General features: G+C 45.9%; 3 protein-coding genes across 6 annotated transcripts; all 3 read right to left on the bottom strand.

Moving 5' to 3' along the window:
- Positions 1-4039: 4039 nt before the first annotated feature.
- Positions 4040-10641, bottom strand: emsy (EMSY transcriptional repressor, BRCA2 interacting). Its single transcript, XM_056737039.1, has 20 exons — positions 10455-10641; positions 9816-9897; positions 9636-9741; positions 9449-9548; positions 9292-9366; positions 9032-9207; positions 8816-8956; positions 8439-8698; positions 8141-8369; positions 7856-8062; positions 7629-7778; positions 7380-7553; positions 7167-7303; positions 6920-7096; positions 6649-6835; positions 6068-6232; positions 5694-5843; positions 5487-5623; positions 4654-5415; positions 4040-4543 (listed from the first exon to the last, which is right to left on the bottom strand). The coding sequence occupies exons 3-20, from the start codon at positions 9736-9738 to the stop codon at positions 4346-4348; spliced, it is 3528 nt and encodes a 1175-aa protein (XP_056593017.1). The 5' UTR covers positions 9739-9741; positions 9816-9897; positions 10455-10641; the 3' UTR covers positions 4040-4345.
- Positions 10642-10864: 223 nt separating this feature from the next.
- On the bottom strand, positions 10865-14063 carry LOC130411990 (NHL repeat-containing protein 3-like). The gene is made up of 7 exons (XM_056737045.1): positions 13844-14063; positions 13115-13267; positions 12888-13038; positions 12616-12816; positions 12454-12545; positions 12185-12297; positions 10865-11778 (listed from the first exon to the last, which is right to left on the bottom strand). Exons 1-7 carry the CDS (start codon positions 13931-13933, stop codon positions 11538-11540), a joined length of 1041 nt encoding a protein of 346 aa, XP_056593023.1. The 5' UTR covers positions 13934-14063; the 3' UTR covers positions 10865-11537.
- Positions 14064-14691: 628 nt separating this feature from the next.
- akt2l (v-akt murine thymoma viral oncogene homolog 2, like) lies at positions 14692-18939 on the bottom strand. Of its 4 annotated transcripts, none has more exons than XM_056737040.1 (14): positions 18395-18939; positions 17385-17480; positions 17188-17316; positions 17002-17113; positions 16769-16919; positions 16541-16672; positions 16395-16460; positions 16257-16325; positions 16049-16171; positions 15824-15952; positions 15524-15738; positions 15359-15446; positions 15178-15280; positions 14692-15092 (listed from the first exon to the last, which is right to left on the bottom strand). In XM_056737040.1, the coding sequence occupies exons 2-14, from the start codon at positions 17428-17430 to the stop codon at positions 15013-15015; spliced, it is 1443 nt and encodes a 480-aa protein (XP_056593018.1). In that variant the 5' UTR covers positions 17431-17480; positions 18395-18939; the 3' UTR covers positions 14692-15012. The 4 variants fall into 4 exon arrangements, with proteins under 4 accessions (XP_056593018.1, XP_056593019.1, XP_056593021.1 ...); XM_056737041.1 differs by having other exon boundaries at positions 17385-17477; XM_056737043.1 differs by having other exon boundaries at positions 18469-18939.
- Positions 18940-18985: the final 46 nt, after the last annotated feature.

Genomic DNA, 18985 nt, shown 5'->3' with positions numbered 1-18985 from the left:
TGTGTGTGTGTGTGAGTGCGTGTGTGTGGGTGTGTGTGAGTGCGTGTGTGTGTGGGTGTGTGTGTGTGTGTGTGTGTGTGTGTGTGTGTGTGTGAGTGCATGTGTGTGGGTGTGTGTGTGTGCGTGTGTGTGTGCGTGTGTGTGGGTGTGTGTGTGTGTGTGTGTAGGTGTGTGTGTGTGTATGCGTGTGTGTGAGTGCGTGTGGGGGTGTGTGTGTGTGTGTGTGTGTGTGAGTGCGTGTGTGTGTGTGTGTGGGTGTGTGAGTGTGTGTGTGTGTAGGTGTGTGTGTGTGTATGCGTGTGTGTGAGTGCGTGTGTGTGTGTGTGTGTGTGAGTGCGTGTGTGTGTGTGTGGGTGTGTGTGTGTGTGTGTGTGTGAGTGCGTGTGTGTGGGTGTGTGAGTGCGTGTGTGTGGGTGTGCGTGTGTGTGTGAGAGAATTTTTCAGTCTATAAATTGTAAGCAGATGTTCAGAATGTTCCTTTATGAGCTGGGAGTGAATCAGACCGTTCGACTTCAGTGAGTAAGAGATGAAATCAGACACAAACACACACGCAAACACAGACTTAAGGATTTTTAAACTGAGTTTATAATAACATCCATTATGAGCTCTAACGATCACTGAAACCAGAGAGAGTTTAAAATAACATCATAAACAACAACAACAACAACTCATGAACCACATGCAGAGAGAACATCACTCACAGCTGTCTGTCTGCTGTAGAGGAATGTTGGCTTTGATCTCAGATGAACAAGACCTGAGATGATGTGAGAGCTTTAGTGTGTGTGTGTTTGTGTGTTTGTGTGTGAGGTGTGATGATGAGATGAAGAATGTCTTGTGTTTAGATGAACATGTGTTAAGCATCAAACGTCTCTCTCTGATAAACTGATCGTGTAATTCTGTTTACTAAACTCATCTGGAGGTTTTAGTTCTGGTGTTGTTTATATTTGATTTGTGTAAGACAGTGTAAGTCTGTAAAAGACTTTGTGTTTATTCTAATGGATCTCACAATGAGCCGCAGACAAAACAACACAATAGCATTTACAGCAGTGACTCATGGAGCACAACTCGCTGTCATTGGTTCAATGATGTCAATATTTTTACTGAGCGCTCGCTTTTCATCTCAGAATTATAAAGAAATTTCCTTCGTCAAGATTTAATTCCATTGTGTGAAGTGTTGAGATGACGGAGTCAATGAGTCAGTGTTCTTATTTAGTCTGAGAGATTTCACTCTGAACTATGTGATGTGAGAGATATCAGTTGTACTGTGTGTGTGTGTGTGTGTGTGTGTGTGTAAGTGTGTGTGTTTGTGTGTGTATAAGTGCGTGTGTTTGTGTGTGTCAGTGTGTGTATAAGTGCGTGTGTGTGTGTCTGTGTCAGTGTGTGTGTCTCTGAAGTTGTCAGTATTTTAAAGCTCTTCTGTCTTCTCTGCTTTATTTCAGCCTGTTGTTTTAAACACAAGTCTTTCAGTTTCTCAGGTCTTGACTGCTGTGTACATTCCACACAAACATTAGTTTTTTAGATCTTCAGCACTGAAATCTGCTCTATTTCATCCTGACAGCAGGAGGTCAAATATCTGCTTCACACAACACAAACCTCATGTACTCTCTACAAATGAAGACATTCTTTGTGAAGAGAATAAATCTCATGAATCTGCTGTTAGGCCAAGAACTACAGAAAGCTTTAACCGTATGAACTCTGAAACTGCATGTCTGGTCTCAATCTGGAGTTCCTCAGCTCAGGACTGTTTTCTTAACACGGCACGCCAGCTGGACGGAGAGAACGAGAGCAAGAGTCAAACACAGTGAATGGATCAGAAACGGATGATGATGATGATGATGATGATGTCAGGAGACACTGAAAACACTTGACAAACATGAACTGAACTCAAGTGACCTTCAGTTCTCCAACACCTCACAGCTCAGAAGACTCACAGATATCTCATCAGATGTTTCTCCTGAAGGTGCTCGTGAAGAAGACAGAAGAACCCAAACTCTTGAGACTTCTGATGGCCGAAGTTTTGAACAGTTTTTTACAGTTTGAAACTGTAATGACATGTGAGAGTTCGGATGTATCTGAGACACATGTGACTTTCTCTTTGCTCTTCATTTAATCTCAATGATGTCTGTGACACTTGTGATACTCCTGCTGTTTGATTTATAGTCATTCATTGAATGGATTGTGTAGTGTGCGGCTTCAGTTGGAATCACATCAGAACATTAGGACTGAACAGACTCACAGACAGCGGTCACTCATGTTCACAACTGAAGTGTGTGTGTGTGGAAGAGGTCAACTTCTTTCCTTCTGCTTTCCAATTGATCTTTATAGTTCATAGTGTTTAAAGTTGAGTGTTTGTTCACATGTGATCTTGTCATATATCACACACGTCACACGTCTCTCAATGTGATCCGGAAGGCGTCTCGCAGTGGAAGATTTTCACCTTTACAACTTCTGTAAAGTGACTTCAGAGCTCCAGCTGATAGCAGATAAGTTGAGCTTGTGGAATACTCACAGTCTGTGGGGTTTTCCACTCGATGTGAAAATGAAAGTTGAGTCTGTACAGATTTGGCATTGAACACCAATAAAGATCTGAAAACACACACACACATGAGAATCACCTGTTCTATATTCAGACGTGTGTCGGCTCATGTGACATCATGATAAAGTCACTCACTCATCCTGTGTAACACCATCTTCAGCTTGATTCTCTGTTCTTCATCTTTAATATCTTCAAATCTAAAATTCCTCTCTATCTGAATAGACCTGCAAAGAACTAAAGAAGAGATGAGTTCACCCAGTTTGATCTTGTTTGCATACTGTTTTGCACTGGTTGCCTGGCCGGGGGGTAGAATTAGCATATTAAAGTTCTACTTAGCTTATTTGATTACATATAGAAATGTAAAGTCTGTATATTGTTCTCATGTCTTAAGTGTGTGCTTCCCTGTGATAACCACGGTGCGTGAGCCCGTGTGGAGTTGCGAGTCCGTGTTGTGTGTGTGTGCCATTCTTTCTGTGTTTTCACCCTTTTGCAGTTTTGAATTGTACAACTTTAAATGTTTTGCTTATAGTCAAAATGTTTCATGTACAACTGGCTTGTAACAATGAAAATCGTAAAAAGCGCTACATAAATAAAGTTGAGTTGTTTGACTTCTTGAAAGATGAAATCAAGAGTCACAGGAACCCCCCTTATCTGTAAGTCTGGCCGAGAGAACTGTTGATAAAGAATAACATTCTCCAAATGTCTCACAAACAAACATATGATGCAACGAGCTACAGATGATCTTAATCTGATGTCATTGACTGAGCTGCTGACCAGAGAGAGCGAGAATAAATATAAAATAAATACACTTAACTTTATATTTCATTCCATGTTTATGCCTTACTCAGCACTCTAATGTTTGTACTTATGGGAAGTCTTTTGTTATATGTTCAATGCTTGGGCAATATTGTAAGAACACACAATCATGCAAAAAAAGTACCTTGAAAATTGAAAAAAAAATGTAGAGAGAGAGCGAGAGAAATAAAACTGAAACGCTGTGTTTAAAGTGTAAATTGAAAGGAAAAGCGCTGAAGACTCCCATCGGACTTCTCCTCTGTTCCATACGGACACCAGCAGGTGGATGTAGGAAAGTCCCAGCTGGATTTCTTTAAAGGCGGGTGTGTGTGTGTGAAGTGACACAATGACCCTCTCAATGCCCCGCCCACTACACAGACACTGGAATCCACCCAGAAGCACCTCATTTACACAAAACCCCAGATACACACCTACCTGCTCGCTCGCCCGCCCGCCCGCTCAATGTTTATTTCCATCACAATGAGAGAGAGTCACTTCATCAATGGATTTAATGACTCCGGTACTTTCCAGTAAAAGCGTATCGAGTCTCTCAAAGAGCCGACGTGAGAACAGACGAGCCAATCAACACACGGCCTCAGAGTTTGGTGAGTGCACCTGCGGCACGCCCTGTTAAACCACCTGTAATGTGAGAGAAGTCACCTGCGCAAACACTCAACGCACAAAGAATGAATGACATCAGCCCAACAGTGTCGTGTAGTAAAGTTTATACAGTTAAAATGTTAAACGTCACATCAAGAGACACAAATGAGGCGGAGCAGAGTTTTCAGAGAGAAGAGCGTGAGCAGGACCCACAGGAAGAAGCGGATCATCCGTCTCTGAATCAAGTCTAAGCGGTTGAGGAATCTGTTGACTGTTAAACACAAACGTTGGAGTAGCACTACACACAGACGCTCAGTGATTCTCCAACACAAATAGAAACCATCACAACATCTGAACGGTCCAGGAGGTGTCCCTTCAATTCATGTGCACGAGAGCACACCTCAAATGTCATGTTCACTGTGATTGGTCAGTGCACGCCTCGACCGGGCTGGGCTCCGCCCCCTCGTCGTTGCTGCTGTCCACTTCCTGTTCCATGACCGACTCCTCGTCCAGACGCTGGCTGGTATAATCGGTGATCTCCAGAAAGCCACTGGGCTCCACGACCACATTAGACTGACTGGAGTCTGGCATGATGGAGAACTGAGGGATGACCTGCGCGCGCACACACACACACACACACACACACACACACACACACACAGTTCTGAAGAGCGGCTCACAGTAACAGCACGTGATGTTGATCATCAGTGTGTGTGACGCACCTGTATGATGTCCACGTCTTTACTCTTGATGTGGCTGAAGGGTCCGTGTGCGGGTTTGGAGCTGCTGATGAGTGATGATGTGGGCGGGGCTTTGGTCAGCGGGCCGCAGTCACTGGACGAGTCCACCACCATGGGCTCAGCGCTCGGGTCGATCTCGGCTTTCATCATGGAGATCTTCAGGATGTCAGACACCGAGGGTTTCTCGGAGTTTGCCGCACCGCTGCTGGACTCCGGCTGGAGTTTAACAGACGCCTCGGCACTGCTGGACACGGGCGGACACTGATGACCCCCAAACGTGATCTTCGTGAGGGTGGCGCCCTGCGTTATGATGGGCACCTGAGCGCTGATGGGGGTCTTTGGGACAGGGTGATGCGCCTGCAGGGGCGGAGGCTGTGACAGCTGTGTGTGTGTGTTGGGTCGGTTGTGTGAGGTGGGGGCCTGCTGGAGTCTGGGCAGCTGTGGAGTTTGAGGAGCGTTTGAGGATGCGGCCGGCTGAGAGCCAGCAGATGATGTCAGAGAGGAAGAGGGGGCGGGACTCTCTCGCGGCACAGATGCTCTGCCCGCAACGGGCTCCACCCTCTTAGCTGAAGCGAGGGTGTCAGCAGCAGGTTTGCTGAGGGTGGGCGGTGCCGTGCGATGCTGAGTGACGGGTTGAGCCGAGCGGTAAAACAAACCCGTCTGAGGATCTAAAGTGTCCCCCTCTAACTGGCCCTCCTCGACCACCATCTGCTCCTCTGAGTCTCCACTCTCAGACACCTCCACCTGCATGAAGAAGAAACACGGTCAGTGAAGAGTTCCTTTAAACGTCTGAACTCCTCTCTGTGACCTCTGACCTGCTGTGAGACGAGAGCGGATGTGGGCGGGGGGTTGGTGCTCTTGGCAGCGGGCGGCACTGGTGATGGAGAGCAGGAGACAGTCTGAACACTGGATGCAGAAACATCTCCACCAATCAGAGCTTTGCTCACTTTACCTGAAACACACACACTGATGCGAGTCTGAACAGATGTGAATGTGTGATGTTGATGATGTAAATAAAGTACCCATGTATTCAGTCAGTGTGCCAGGCTCTGCTGCGCTCTGAGTGGACGGTTCGGGGGACGGCCTCCTGTCGGGGGGCACAGGGATGGGCACTGCCATCTGACTCAGATCAATCGTGTGCTGGCGCGGTTTGGCTTCACCTTTCTCCCTCACTGTAACGCACAGGCACAGGCACAGGCACACAAAGGTTTGTTTGAGTATATTACATTGATAGAAAAACACTATTTGAGCTCATTATCTGCCTTTTTATTTAGTGAGGACCAGTCAAATGACCTCACAAATATAGCTTAACCAGAACACACACACACGAACAGAGCAGGAGGACAACAGGACCAATGTGGGGGCTGATGGGTAACACACACACACAAACACACACCGCTGGTCTGCTGTAGCTCCAGCAGGGCTTTGATGGTGGATGTAGCTGACTGAGACTCTCCCGTCACGTCCTGATAAATGATGGTGGGACTGGCCTCCACTGAAACCTCCTGTTCTGTCCAATCCTGACCTCTGGAGGTGATGAAGTGAACCACAGGTTGAGAGTCTGTCAGAAACACAGAGAGAGACAACTCGATGTTGTTTTCTGATCCTTCAATCATTTACATTCGTCTGAGTGAAGCAATATTCACGAGACAGGCAGCAATACAAAATTTCAGATTCAACGTTAAGATGGTTTATTCCATAGTCTGTTTGAATAATGAATACTGCATTCTGATTGGCTGGAAGGCGTGCAGTGAAACAGTATAATGCACGGGTAATTCCAGTCAGTTGGATCAACGCTTGAAATGAACTGACAAAAAAAAGTAATTTCCACCCGTCTGATCCAAAATGACTGTAAACAGCTTTAACGTGGCACATGACCATACTATGAGCGGGATAATCCACAGCTAACCAAGCGTTTAAGGATTTTAATGCACGACGTGGAGAACTTCATTTTCATAATGATCATAATGCTCTGACCGTGAGTGATGTCGGACGCTGCACTGCCCTCTGCATCCTCCTTCATCGCCCCCTCCTGGCTGGGACCTGCGACGGCGCTGGATTCTGCACAGCGTGAGACCTGCTGAAGCGTCTCGCTCACCAGCTGTCGGGTCTGTTCGCTCACCACGGCTGTCTGAAAGGCCATGGGCTTCGGCTTGATCAGAACCTGACGACACAAAACCCGTCGTACGCTCACATGATGTGCAAACCTGACTGTGGGGGGATTAGCGGAGAGAATGTGACCTCTGACCTGTGTTTTTCCCTGCTGTCCGTACACAATCTTGGTGGGGATGATCTTGGTGGTGGTGGAGGACTGAACGCCGGCGCAGAGGCTCTTGGGCTGCGTCACAATCATTTTAGTGATGGGTCGAGAAGCTGTGATAATGGCCGGCTTGGCCCCGGGCACCCCCTGCAGGCCTTTCTCTCCCTGAAACACACCCAGAGTCAGACCAGAAGTACAGTCACTGCAGTTGAACTGGTACATCATGTGATCTTACCCCTGCATTTAACAGCGTCGTAACCACGTTCTTTCCCGGAAGTCCCTGTAGAGTGGTTCCTTTTCCAGTGGTCTTCTGCACCACGATCACGTTGGGTTTGGAGGTCATGGGGATGGTGGTGATCTTTGTTGTGGTTCCTGTGACACAGAACAATACGGATGAGACTCGAGATCTTCAGTTCAACAGCCTGAAGTCGTCCCCTCTCTCTCTCACCTGTCACCATGTTGGTGGTGATGATTTTGCCGCCCAGCGTGGCGAGAGATTTGGGCACGACGGTTATGATGCTGCCACTGGTGGTCTTGACGTAAGTGGCCCCCGCCGGTGACGTGGCCACACGGGCGGCGAGCGCAGGATTGACAGACGGGCGCGTGTACGTCGCCGGACTCCCTGTGAAGAAGAAAACATGTTGAAATTCAAACACACATGATGCACAGCTGCTCAGGAGTGAGGTTGACGGGGTACCGGTGGGATTGGAAAGTGGTTTGGTGGTCATAATGGCTCCGTTGCTGCTGACCACCATGATGGGGGCGGAGCTACTGCTGGGCAGCACTGAACCCGAGGGTTTGGGTAAGATCTTACTGGGCTGCATCTGCTGAGTGATGATCTTCACACCTGCACACACACCAAACACACTCTCAGAAGAGCCTGTCACTCAAACCATCCAAACCATCCTGATGACGACCTCTGACCTGACTCCTGTTTGATCTGTATGGTAGGTTTGGCTCCGGGGGGCATACCGCTGCTCTGTTGGGACCCCTGCAGGCCTTTAGGAGACACACATTGAGCTGATGTCTGCTGCTGTTTGGGGATGTGAAGAATCTGAGACGGAGGACCGACCAAAGCTTTGGGAGAAGGTAGACGGGTGGAGGACACTTTCACTCCGGTGGACGACCCACCTGAACGACACACACGTCAACACAGAGCACTCACACATGCCTAAAATCACAGCACACACCTCACACACACACGCTCACCCTGCGCGATCGTGGACATCACCACTGAAGGGGTGGAGGAAACCACTGTCGTCACGGCAACAGGACTAGGTCCCGGGGCTGCGCTGGCTGAAATCACCATGGTCTGTTTCTGATTGGCCGCTGAGAACGCGCCGCTGGACACCAGCTTTGACATGGCTGCGTAGTTGTGTGACTTTGACAGAATGTTTGGCACGAAGTTGGAGCTCGGAGAGGTCGTCACGATGATGACCTGAAGAAAAGAAGATGCAGAGTTAAACACGCGTGTGTGTGTCAGACTAACAGACAGATGAACTCTGACCTTCTGCGTGGTGCTGTTGGTGGTCTGGGTGCAGGGTTTGGTGAAGGTGATCTTCACCGGTGACATGTGAGGCGGGAGTGAGTTGGCGATGCTCTGCATCAGGCTGCTCATCTTCGGGCTGCCGCTCACAGGAACGGCGATGGTTTTCGAAATGGGCGTGGCCACTTTTGGCACCTCCTTCAACAGCACAGGGGAGGAGCTTGACGAGTTGGTTCTCCGCCTCTTACGAGGTTTCTCATCCTCATCGGAGCAGCTCACACCTGAGGAAAAACAGCAATGAGCACAGAACAATTGGTAGAACAATTCTCTCATGTCCAGAACATGAAATTCCAGAATGCATCATTCCAAAGTCACAAAGGGACATGTGTGTGACATACTCTTCACGTAGACGGTACTTCCGCTGGGCAGCACCACAACGTTGGAGGCGGGGCTGGCGGGTCGGGGGGATTTCACGACTGCTGGCACGCTGGTGCTGCTGGGGGTGGATGTTGTACTGGTGTAGGAATAACACACCACCACTGCAGCACACAAATAAAAGCATTTACTCATCATGTCTCGTACGGCGCAGAGGAGTTTCTCAATCCATTTTCTACCTTCTTTGTTGCCGGTTTCCGTCGGCGGGAGCAGTGAAGAGTTCTGATGTGCGGTGGCGCTGGCCACGGCGTTGGCCGTTACAGTGAAGGCCGTCTGAGGAACCAGTCTGGGCATCAGAGGAACGAGCCGACGGCCCTCGATAGACCATTCGGATGAGCTGTTGGGCCCGGACATGCTGTGTGAACACAAAACACACAGAATTCACACAAAACAGATCGGCACACGACACAATGAAAGTGTTCACACGCGTGACACTCACTGATAGGCGATGGTGGTCAGACGCTCATCATTCACGGCTCTGCGGACCTCAGCTCGATGACGTTCTGTTGAGATACTGAAACAGCAAACAACCGTTCAGAAGACAGCTGTCATTCAAACGGCACACAAGAGTCTTGCGAAGCTTCAGTAGCAGATACCTGAGGACTCTGGTGAGTTCTCCGAGCAGCTCCTTCTTGTCTTTAGTGAGCTCTCCCTGAGCCCTCAGAGCGCTGATCACACCAGCGTACGCCTCCAGCTCTGCACACACAGCCGCATGGATAAACACATTCAAACGCAACATGTTGAACAGGTGTCGTATGAAGGGTTATAGGGGTTTGGCCTCACCCAGTTTGCGCAGGATTCGCTTGCATTCGTCCCTGCTGAGGTCGAGCAGCGCGGGCCACACCACCGGCATGCTGCCCGCAAACGGCTTCTCCTGCTGAATCATCAACTACACAACACAGCAAAACATCACTCCGTGACACTACTAAGTCATAACCCTTACAGCATATACATCACACTCACCAATCACAGAGCAACACTGATGCTGCAAACTCTCTCTCTCTCTCTCTCTCTCTCTCTAAGAGCCAATGATCTCCAATATATCCTGCAATGAAAACACATCACCGAGGTCAAGGTTGGAGATTCTCGCCCTGACAACTTTCATCAATGTTTTCATCATTGTTAATCAGTGTGTTCAATACCATCTGATCTGAGATCAGCCTGTGCGTGTGTGTATTCTGAGTGTTTGATTTCATCTGATCTCGGGTCAGTGTTTGTCGTCCCGCTGCACAGCCGCATCGATTTGCAAATGATGAATCCAAAATAACATCATGGATTCAAAAACCTTGATAAAACGCGTCACGTCAGTTTTAATGACGCACATACAGATTCACAGACATTTCATCCGCCAGCACAACAACACAAACGAAACACGTTAGTTGCTCAAAACATAAAGGTTTTTTAACAATAATGGAGATGTTTCCTTCACGTCAGGGATCTGTTAGCATTAGCCTGTAGCATGTGTAGTGTTTGACACCGCACTGATTTAAACACAGCACTAAAACATTCCGAGACTGTTTGATGAAGCACGTCCGTCTGAACATATTTAAAATCATTCATGTGTCATTTGAGTTCACATCTGTGGGATTCATTCTCACTTACCTTCATTTCTGCACAGTCCGTCAGATCGGCCATGTTTATTCCACACAACAAAACACTCGAATCGAGCTCACAGCTGTCCGCGGAAACGCCGGAAAAATAGATGCAGAATACAGCCAAAACAAAGCAACAAACAGCTTCTTTGTCAACAAATCATTTCTAAATAATTCTACTGTAAATATTACACATGTTTCACAACCGAAAATTCATAAACGAGTTCCACGCGGATCAGGCAGTTTCACGGGCAGCCCACTGGAGGCGCGTGTCGTCATAACTGACGTTCTTCTGTGCGCAGGAAAGAAATGCGCGTTCAACATTGATAGAATAACACATTTAAAGAAATTTTAATTCTCGAAAATTATATTTATTCATATAGCAGACACTTTCATCCAAAACTCATCAAACGCAAACAATTCCACAATTCGCATAACTTTTATTTAGCAATAACATGAAATAAACATGACATTCCTGCTTCGCCAGCTGATAGAAATTAACCTTACCATAAATAACCATCATCACCATCACAGCCCCACATGTCCAGTTTGGGAATACATTCAAACAGAAGCACTATGAAAAGTAATAATAAAATCAAACATCTGAATACCGGCACCCACAGTGATCAAAATGAACCCTCTTCTTCATAGGAAGACCTCTTAAAAAACACAATGTCAAGTACAACGAAAAAAGCTACTTGACATATAATCATGTTAAATACAAACATTTAGAGTGAACCGGTCTGTCACACTTTGCATTACAAAAGTGGTCAGGCGCACACACACACACATATTCATATAATTACACGCATTAACACATACTATACATGTTCACAAATAGAATTACAAACAACTGGCTGTCATAAACTCCATGTACACATGAAATTGACCAATCAAGTCAACGAGAATGTCTTCCATTCATCCCCCCCAGAGAAGTATACATCTTATGTAAACTTTTTCTTTTGATTTTAAATAAAACCTTTTGATTAAAAAAACGTATCCGAGCTATTCATTTCAGCTCATTACAAAGAGCTTAAACATTTTCTTACTCAGCTCTTCAAGTAATAAGTGTAATCTGTTTTTCATGAGATATTTAGACACTCCCGGTATTCATAGGAATGAACTTTTGGGCCTGACCGGCACCAATTTCTGCCACGTAAAGATCTCCGTTGCTCTGATCCAGATCGACCAGATGAGGTTTGACATCGTCTGCCAGCTGTATGGTGCTGACCACCTGACACTGACCGATGATTCCTACAGGTGGAGCCTCCAGCAGTGTGATCTGATTGACATTTAACTGGGTCACCACAAGATACTTCTGGTCTGGTGTGAGTCTACAGGGTCAGAGAAACACATGCGTGTAAAACAGAGACGCCACAACAGCTCTGAAACTCTGAACGTAGTCTGTGAAATCTATAAAAAAGGATTTATGGCTGGTTTAAAGTCGCCTCATTTCTGTGAGGTTGTAACAGTGTTGTTGGGACATTGACAGATGACTGTTGACATTTGGTGGGTGGTTGCACAGTGATATTAAAGCTCTTTAGTGTTTATCCGTCTGTCATGTGACCATCATAAGTCCCGACTGATGAGGAAAATAAAACCGTGTGCTCTGTGTATCTAAACTAGACATGGATACTTTTTTTAAATGACCTCTGAGAATTGAACCCTTAACCACCCTGTTGTTGTTCTAACAGCTTTGATGGTATTAATATTATTCTGATGTCAACAGACTCATCTTACCTGACAGAGTAGGGTGCGTCGTCTTTGAAACAGCTTCCCCATGAGCCCAGCCAGTCACCCGTCACCGAATTGAACACCTGAATGCGTTTATTACCTCTGTCTGCAACCCAAACCTGAACAACAAAGACCCACTCTGCCACTTTATAGTTGTGATGAAAGTTCATAAAGACAAAGAGTTTATCTTTGAAATCACAGGATTTGAACACACATACAGACTAAATCTCTTGAATGTTTGATGATGACTGTAGATTAGAATATAAGAGACCAACCCGCTGACAGGTGTCCACAGCCACACTGTGAGGAATGTAGAACTGAGCGAGTCCCTGTCCTCTCTCACCGTGCATCCACAGCACCTGCAGATCTGAGCCACACATCCTGTTCAGTACACCCATCAGCATCCCAAGCTACAGAGAGCACGACACCAGACTCACCTTTAGAGAGCTTCATCAGACGGTTGTTTATCCCGCCGTCTCCGTCCACTATGTAGATTTCTCCAGAACTGTGGAGGAATATCTCCGCCGGCTGGTCGAACTGGATGGGACCGAGAGAAGATCCGGCTTTCCCGGGAGATCCCAGCACCTGGAGCAGCTTCCCTGATGGGGAATACTGCTTTACCGTGTGTCCGTACGGCCCTGAGAGCACGAGCAGAGAGTTCAGCGCATCAGATAAGAGTCCAAATCAAGAAGAGAAAGATCACACCAACCCGTCCCGACATCAGTGATCCACACCGATGGCTCAGTCGAAGGGTCGGCCAGAAAAATCCCATGAGGCATTTCCAGGGTGCTGGTGTTCCACGCTTGAATGAAGTCTCCATCCGTGCTGAACACCAGCACTTTCGGGACATTCTCTCCTCTCTGCACGAATCAAACATGACGTCAGACACCGGCGCAGAATGAATGATCGTGGAAGGAGGACGGACGGTTCGCTCACCTGTGCGACATAAACCACGCCTGCGAGATGATTGACAGCCACACTGAACACCTGGCCGGTGAAAAGCTCTGGCTGTTTGGGCCACGAGATGTCCAGTTTATATAAAGCTTTCCCAGAAACCCTGAAGTGTGTTCTGGCCGCTGCAGTGCTCGACTAAAAAAAAAAAAAACAACTTCAGTAAGAAAAAAAAAATCTGAGCCACTTTTTATGAAACAACACTTGAAGATAAACACCAGTTGTCTTTCAAATACCTCGCAGTGCCAGATTAATACCAACATGCATCGTGTTCTGTGTTTTTATTGTCTGACAGCATCTCACTGTCACTGTCATGTGATAACTCACTCTCTCTCTCACTCTCTCATTCTCCCTCTCTCCCTCTGTCTCTCTCTCTCTCATTCTCTCTCTCTGTCTCTCACTCTCTCACTCTCCCTCTGTCTCTATCTCTCTCTCTCTCACTCTCTCATTCTCCCTCTCTCCCTCTGTCTCTCTCTCTCTCTCACTCTCCCTCTCTCTCTCATTCTCTCTCTCTGTCTCTCACTCTCTCATTCTCCCTCTGTCTCTATCTCTCCCTCTCTCTCTCATTCTCTCTCTCTGTCTCTCACTCTGTCTCTCACTCTCTCAATCTCTCATTCTCCCTCTGTCTCTATCTCTCTCTCTCTCACTCTCTCAGACTTTCAATGCTACATACAAAGATCGAGAAATATATTCAGGATCTGCCGCAAGACTCACGTGAGTGCTGATGGATCCACACACGAACAGAATAAAGATGATTATTGCCATGGCGACAGCAGTGAAACAGCAATAATTGCGTTTTCTCATAGAGATGAATGATAATTGAACACGGCTACAGCGATACGCTTCCTGTATTCATCACGTGATAAATACACCTACCTGATTGGTTCTCACTGACAGCAGGGCAGTGACGTAACTGCCGTTGATAAAAGATTTGCGTTTGAGGTCATTTGAATTTAACGTTCTTTAATATCGCTTCTTCTCCTATATGTGCGAGTATATTTTTTTGGTTTAATGGGCAAATACTTGATTTTAAAGTCTTCTTGATAAAATGATGTTAGTGCCTTCACTATAAGAGACTTAATGTTTCAGTAAAAACTGGGACACGACTGACTTAAGTGATTCTGAAAACAATTCCCCAACAAAGTTTAAGCAAATCCGATAATCGTGTATTAGTTGTTGTCACAAAGGTTATTTTAGTTTACTAAAATTAAAACTTTGAAAATATTCTTGTTCGTTGAAATCAAATCCAATATTGACCTAAAAATATTTGGAAAAACCTAACTAAAAGAAAAAATGAAATTTTGCTTCAAACTTAATCAACAATCAAATAGTATAATAACAAACAAAAAATTATTGATATTATATAGCTACATATTTGTTTCCAATGAATAATAAATAACAAGTACATTACTAACTAACTAATATTTTCCACAAATCTAAAAATAAAAGCTAATTTACAATATGAATCAAACTAAAATCAAAACTATAATAACTGGGGTTGTCACAAAAGCATTTTCAGAGGGAATAACTCGATCAGATGAAGATATTGAGAGGACAGAAAATCACTGCAGGCTGAAGTCTTTAATCTTTGATGAACTATAGTGTTGTTTTGTGTAACCTCGTGAGTTTTGGTGCTCAGTTTAACTTGTGCTCACATGTATACTTGCTTTAAAATCACATACAGATCAAAACATACAATCCACATGTAAGATTCTAAATGACAAGTAACAATGTTGTGATGTGACTTCGTGATAATCTTTCCCAGGAGAACCTTTAGTGTTGTAATGATTCTGGGATGCCCGTCTGTCTTTCAGCAGCTGGTTTGAGAGTCTGTGTTTTCTGAGATGACGTTGTGTCAGTGTGATAGTGGATTAAAGTACGTGTCACTCTCGTATGCTGGCCGAATAGGAGAACTGAGGAAAGTGTGCACACGGGCCAGCGGCGTCCACATCCTGACAGCTCACTAGAACAACCATCAGAGATCAGATGAGTCAACCAAAGCTTCGTCTCAACTGTGGAGTTCAGAAACTTCAGTACATGTGACTTACGCTTGTCTGGAGGCGTAACGGTGATGGTTTGAGCAGTGAACTCGTCATCGAAGTAGCGAGTGTCCGTTTCTGACGTCACCTGCGGTTTGAAGGGAGGAACCAACTGCAGAGAAAAAAAACGAGCCGTCAGAGAATCCACATCAACTCAACTCAGCGCTCGCTCTCACGGCACCACATTCACCTTCTTCTGCAGCACGTCCTCCCAGTTTATAGAGGAGAAGAACTTGTGTGACATCACGTCTTTAGCATCGTCTGGACCGCCCCCCAGCCTGCAGCCAACCACAATCACATTAATCATGTCATTTCCTCCCTGCTGTGTGATGAAATGATGTGGAGGGAGCTTCACCTCTGTTTGGGGTCTTTCCTCAGCAGACCTGTGAGCAGCGCTTTGGCTTCGGGCGTGATGTTTCTGGGGAAACGGATCTCCTCCATCACAATGAGCTCAAAGAGCCGTTCGTGATCCTGATTATAGAAGGGCAGTCGTCCGCACATCATTTCGTACATCACTACCCCCAAACCCCACCAGTCCACTGCTCGACCGTAATCATTGTCCTCCAGAACCTGTGGACACACACACATCACAGCTACAGAACAGACAGTCATGTGTTTCAGCTGTTTCTCTTCAGGTGGATGGATGCGATCGGACCTCTGGTGCGAGATACTCTGGAGTCCCACAGAACGTCCTCATGGTGGCCTCATCTGTGATTCCCTCCTTACAGAGACCAAAGTCTGTGATTTTAAGGTGTCCGTCTTTATCCAGCATGAGGTTCTCCAGCTACAAATATAAAGGAATACAAGCAGTTCATAAAGCAGCAGAAATGAAACATCATAAACTGAACTCTCTCTTTCATTCATGAAGATTGCGTGTGACCTTCAGGTCTCTGTAGACGACGTTCTGAGAGTGGAGGTACTCTAGAGCTGAGACGATCTCAGCGCTGTAGAAGCGCGCTCTGTCTTCAGAGAACACACGCTCACGGGACAGATGAAAGAAGAGCTGTGGGGGGGAGAGAGAGAGAGAGAGAGAGAGCTCATGACAGAAGGCAGAGATGAGCGATGCCACTGATGAAAGAAGCACATACCTCTCCACCGTTGGCATACTCCATCACGAAACACAAACGGTCGTTTGTCTGAAAGGCGTACTTCAGCGTCTGCAATACACAACACACATCACTACACTGTCATACTCTGCTGACACACACACACACACACACACTGACCGTCAGGAAGGGATGTCTGGTGTTCTGCAGCACACGACTCTCTGTGACTGTGTGTGCAACCTCATCCTAAACACACACACACACGTTAAGCCCATCATGGTAATGACACGTTACAGACATGGATGAGTTGGTCAAGACTTCCTCACCTTGGCGATGATCACCTCCTTGCGCAGGATCTTCATGGCGTAGTACATGCCAGAGGCCTTCTCCCTCACCAGAATCACCTTCCCAAACGTGCCTTTACCCAGCAGCTTCAAATAATCAAAGTCACTCATCGTCTACAAAATAAACACAAACCGTCATCATCATCATCATCATCATCATCATCATCATCATGGACAGATGATGCCGAGTGAAGCTTCTGTGACACTGACCACCCGAGAGCGAGACTTGGACAAAAACACCTCAATGTCCTCCAGGCCGCTGCTGTCGCTGGGAGAACCAAACTTGATCTCCATCGGCTCTTCTGCTTCCTGCGCTTGCAGCCCATTGGCTGCCGCCTGAATGGCAGACATCCACTCCTCCCTTCATAGTGAACCGGTGGAAACAAATAATGAGACGTTCTTGAACTGTGATGGTGTGAAACGTGCGGCAAGCAAGCGTTCACCTCTCCTCGCTGCTCTCCACATGGAAGGTCCGCTCGATGACGGTGGTCCACTGCAGACAGCGGATCATGAAGGTGTTGGGTCGCGGTCGCTCCGTCTTCATCAGCTGACACTCTGGAAAGCACTTTTATTTCATCATGAGTGATAACAGACAAACGAATCACTGCACATACACGCACGAGACTTACCCGCCACAGAGAAGTTATTGAGCGGAGCTGAACTCTGATCAGTTAACTCGGGCTTGTCCTTGTAGCCGATGAAGGATCCATCACTCTTCAGGATGAAATATCGCGGTCTCCAGGTCTTTATATACTCACCTGTCACACAAAACATCAATGACAACATGCACCGCGGTAAGAGCATGTGCTGCCGATACGTCTCATACCTCGTTTATGAAGCCAACCTTCCTTGACCACAGTGACCTCAGTCATGATGGGGCGGGGCTATGGGTTGACTGACAGGCAAGTCCCTTTAATTACTTCTTAAAAACACACACAAAAGCCTTATAATAAACAGGACATTTTGATTTGAAGTCAATCACAGAGTTTTAGAATCCAGATTTAGAATTCAGATTTTTAAGAACTTGTGTGTAAATCAAGAATCTGCCATGTAGAGCTGTGTTTTAAAGTAGTTTATATTAAACTGATCTATGATTAACATTTATGCAAATAAACAACAAACAAACCATATCATATTGCATTAGGCCTTCAGGCTCACCACACATCACTGTGGTAAAAACAGAGTTCAGTGATCTACCAGACGGTAAAATTTCAGATAACCCCAATAATTGTAAATCCTCAGGAACAGTTAAGGGTGATCTGCAGCATTTCACATCAACCGTCTATGATCTGCACTCGCTGTGACATCCAAATGACATTTCTTCATCCTTTGAGTTGAATCAGATTTTACTTTAGTGTTCATTAAAGTTGATCAAAGGAATTCGAGAGTTGCTTCATCTACACAGCAAAACTAATTTGTTATTTTCTGCTGAGGTCACTTTACTTTACAGAATTTTCACCTTTCATAATGTATCTATATTTTATCAATTTACTGACAATTAATCGTCATATTTGCAATTATTTAATTGCCAAATAATCGTCAGACAAATGTCCTAATCGTGACAGCCCTAAAAATCCTCTTGTTTAGAATGAAATGAATGATAAAATCCTAAAGCACAGTGTTACTGCAGACTTACATGAGTACTGAACACACATGTTACACGTCAAAAGAAATCATGCTTGTATCTTTCTTAACTTAATTCATGACAACATTACGGTCACCATGTGACTTTAAATCGCTTGTATGACACAAACAGAAGGTTATTAATGTTCAATTAAAGCAGTATTGTGAGCGTGTTTCTTCAGTCGAGCTGTTACTTGAGCTAAGCTAACTTACCTGAACAAACTACAGCATGAACTTTGAGCTCGAGTAACAAAACTGACTTTAAACATCGTTACTCATCGACTTACACTTCAAATATCGCCACAGTGTTTAAAACAAGAGTGGATCAGGAGGAATTCGCGCATTAAACCTCCTCATTTATTGATTTATCCAAACTATCCGCGCTGAGCACTTCTTCAGCACAAACACTCTTAGCTCGTCATGTGTAAATATATAATCGCACGTGCACGCGCTTTTCCCCTCATTTATCGTTTCCTTGATCCGGATCGAGTGTCAATTCAACACTTTCACGCGTGTTCAGAGTTCGGCAGCTGCACGCGACGACTCCGCGCGGTTACGTCATTGAGACCCACCGCACTGCTTTCAGATCAGTTCTGTTCTGCTTTGGCCCGTCGCTGCGGTACGCCAACGAGTTCGCCATATTGAACCGGGCAGGACCGTCTAATAAACAAGTGATCAGGGGAGCTGCGGTTTTAATGGTTACAAAGCACAACAACGTTTAGATTTTCCAAACGATTTACGTGGAGTACAAACACCTCCTGTCACTACAACCACGAAGTATTGAAATCGACGGATAAATGTGAA

This window comes from Triplophysa dalaica, chromosome 22 (assembly GCF_015846415.1).
Source record: "Triplophysa dalaica isolate WHDGS20190420 chromosome 22, ASM1584641v1, whole genome shotgun sequence".
Taxonomy (NCBI): domain Eukaryota; kingdom Metazoa; phylum Chordata; class Actinopteri; order Cypriniformes; family Nemacheilidae; genus Triplophysa; species Triplophysa dalaica.
The sequence above is the reverse complement of the archived record's forward strand: the minus strand, read 5'-3'. Positions and strand labels throughout refer to the sequence as shown.

What these genes read in the sequence shown, in the direction of transcription:
- emsy (XM_056737039.1), bottom strand. Translation starts at nt 9,738, where the DNA reads ATGATTCAGCAGGAGAAGCCGTTTGCGGGCAGCATGCCGGTGGTGTGG. An exon ending in CTGACCACCATCGCCTATCA is followed by an intron (nt 9,208 to 9,291) that starts GTGAGTGTCACG and finishes GTGTTCACACAG; the next exon opens with CATGTCCGGGCCCAACAGCT. An exon ending in AAGACGTGGACATCATACAG is followed by an intron (nt 4,544 to 4,653) that starts GTGCGTCACACA and finishes GTGCGCGCGCAG; the next exon opens with GTCATCCCTCAGTTCTCCAT.
- LOC130411990 (XM_056737045.1), bottom strand. Translation starts at nt 13,933, where the DNA reads ATGAGAAAACGCAATTATTGCTGTTTCACTGCTGTCGCCATGGCAATA. An exon ending in GATCACTGATGTCGGGACGG is followed by an intron (nt 12,817 to 12,887) that starts GTTGGTGTGATC and finishes TCGTGCTCTCAG; the next exon opens with GGCCGTACGGACACACGGTA. An exon ending in TCTGATGAAGCTCTCTAAAG is followed by an intron (nt 12,546 to 12,615) that starts GTGAGTCTGGTG and finishes TGTGTGGCTCAG; the next exon opens with ATCTGCAGGTGCTGTGGATG.
- akt2l (XM_056737040.1), bottom strand. Translation starts at nt 17,430, where the DNA reads ATGACTGAGGTCACTGTGGTCAAGGAAGGTTGGCTTCATAAACGAG. An exon ending in AGGTTGGCTTCATAAACGAG is followed by an intron (nt 17,317 to 17,384) that starts GTATGAGACGTA and finishes TTTGTGTGACAG; the next exon opens with GTGAGTATATAAAGACCTGG. An exon ending in CGTTACGCCTCCAGACAAGC is followed by an intron (nt 15,093 to 15,177) that starts GTAAGTCACATG and finishes TGGTTGTTCTAG; the next exon opens with TGAGCTGTCAGGATGTGGAC.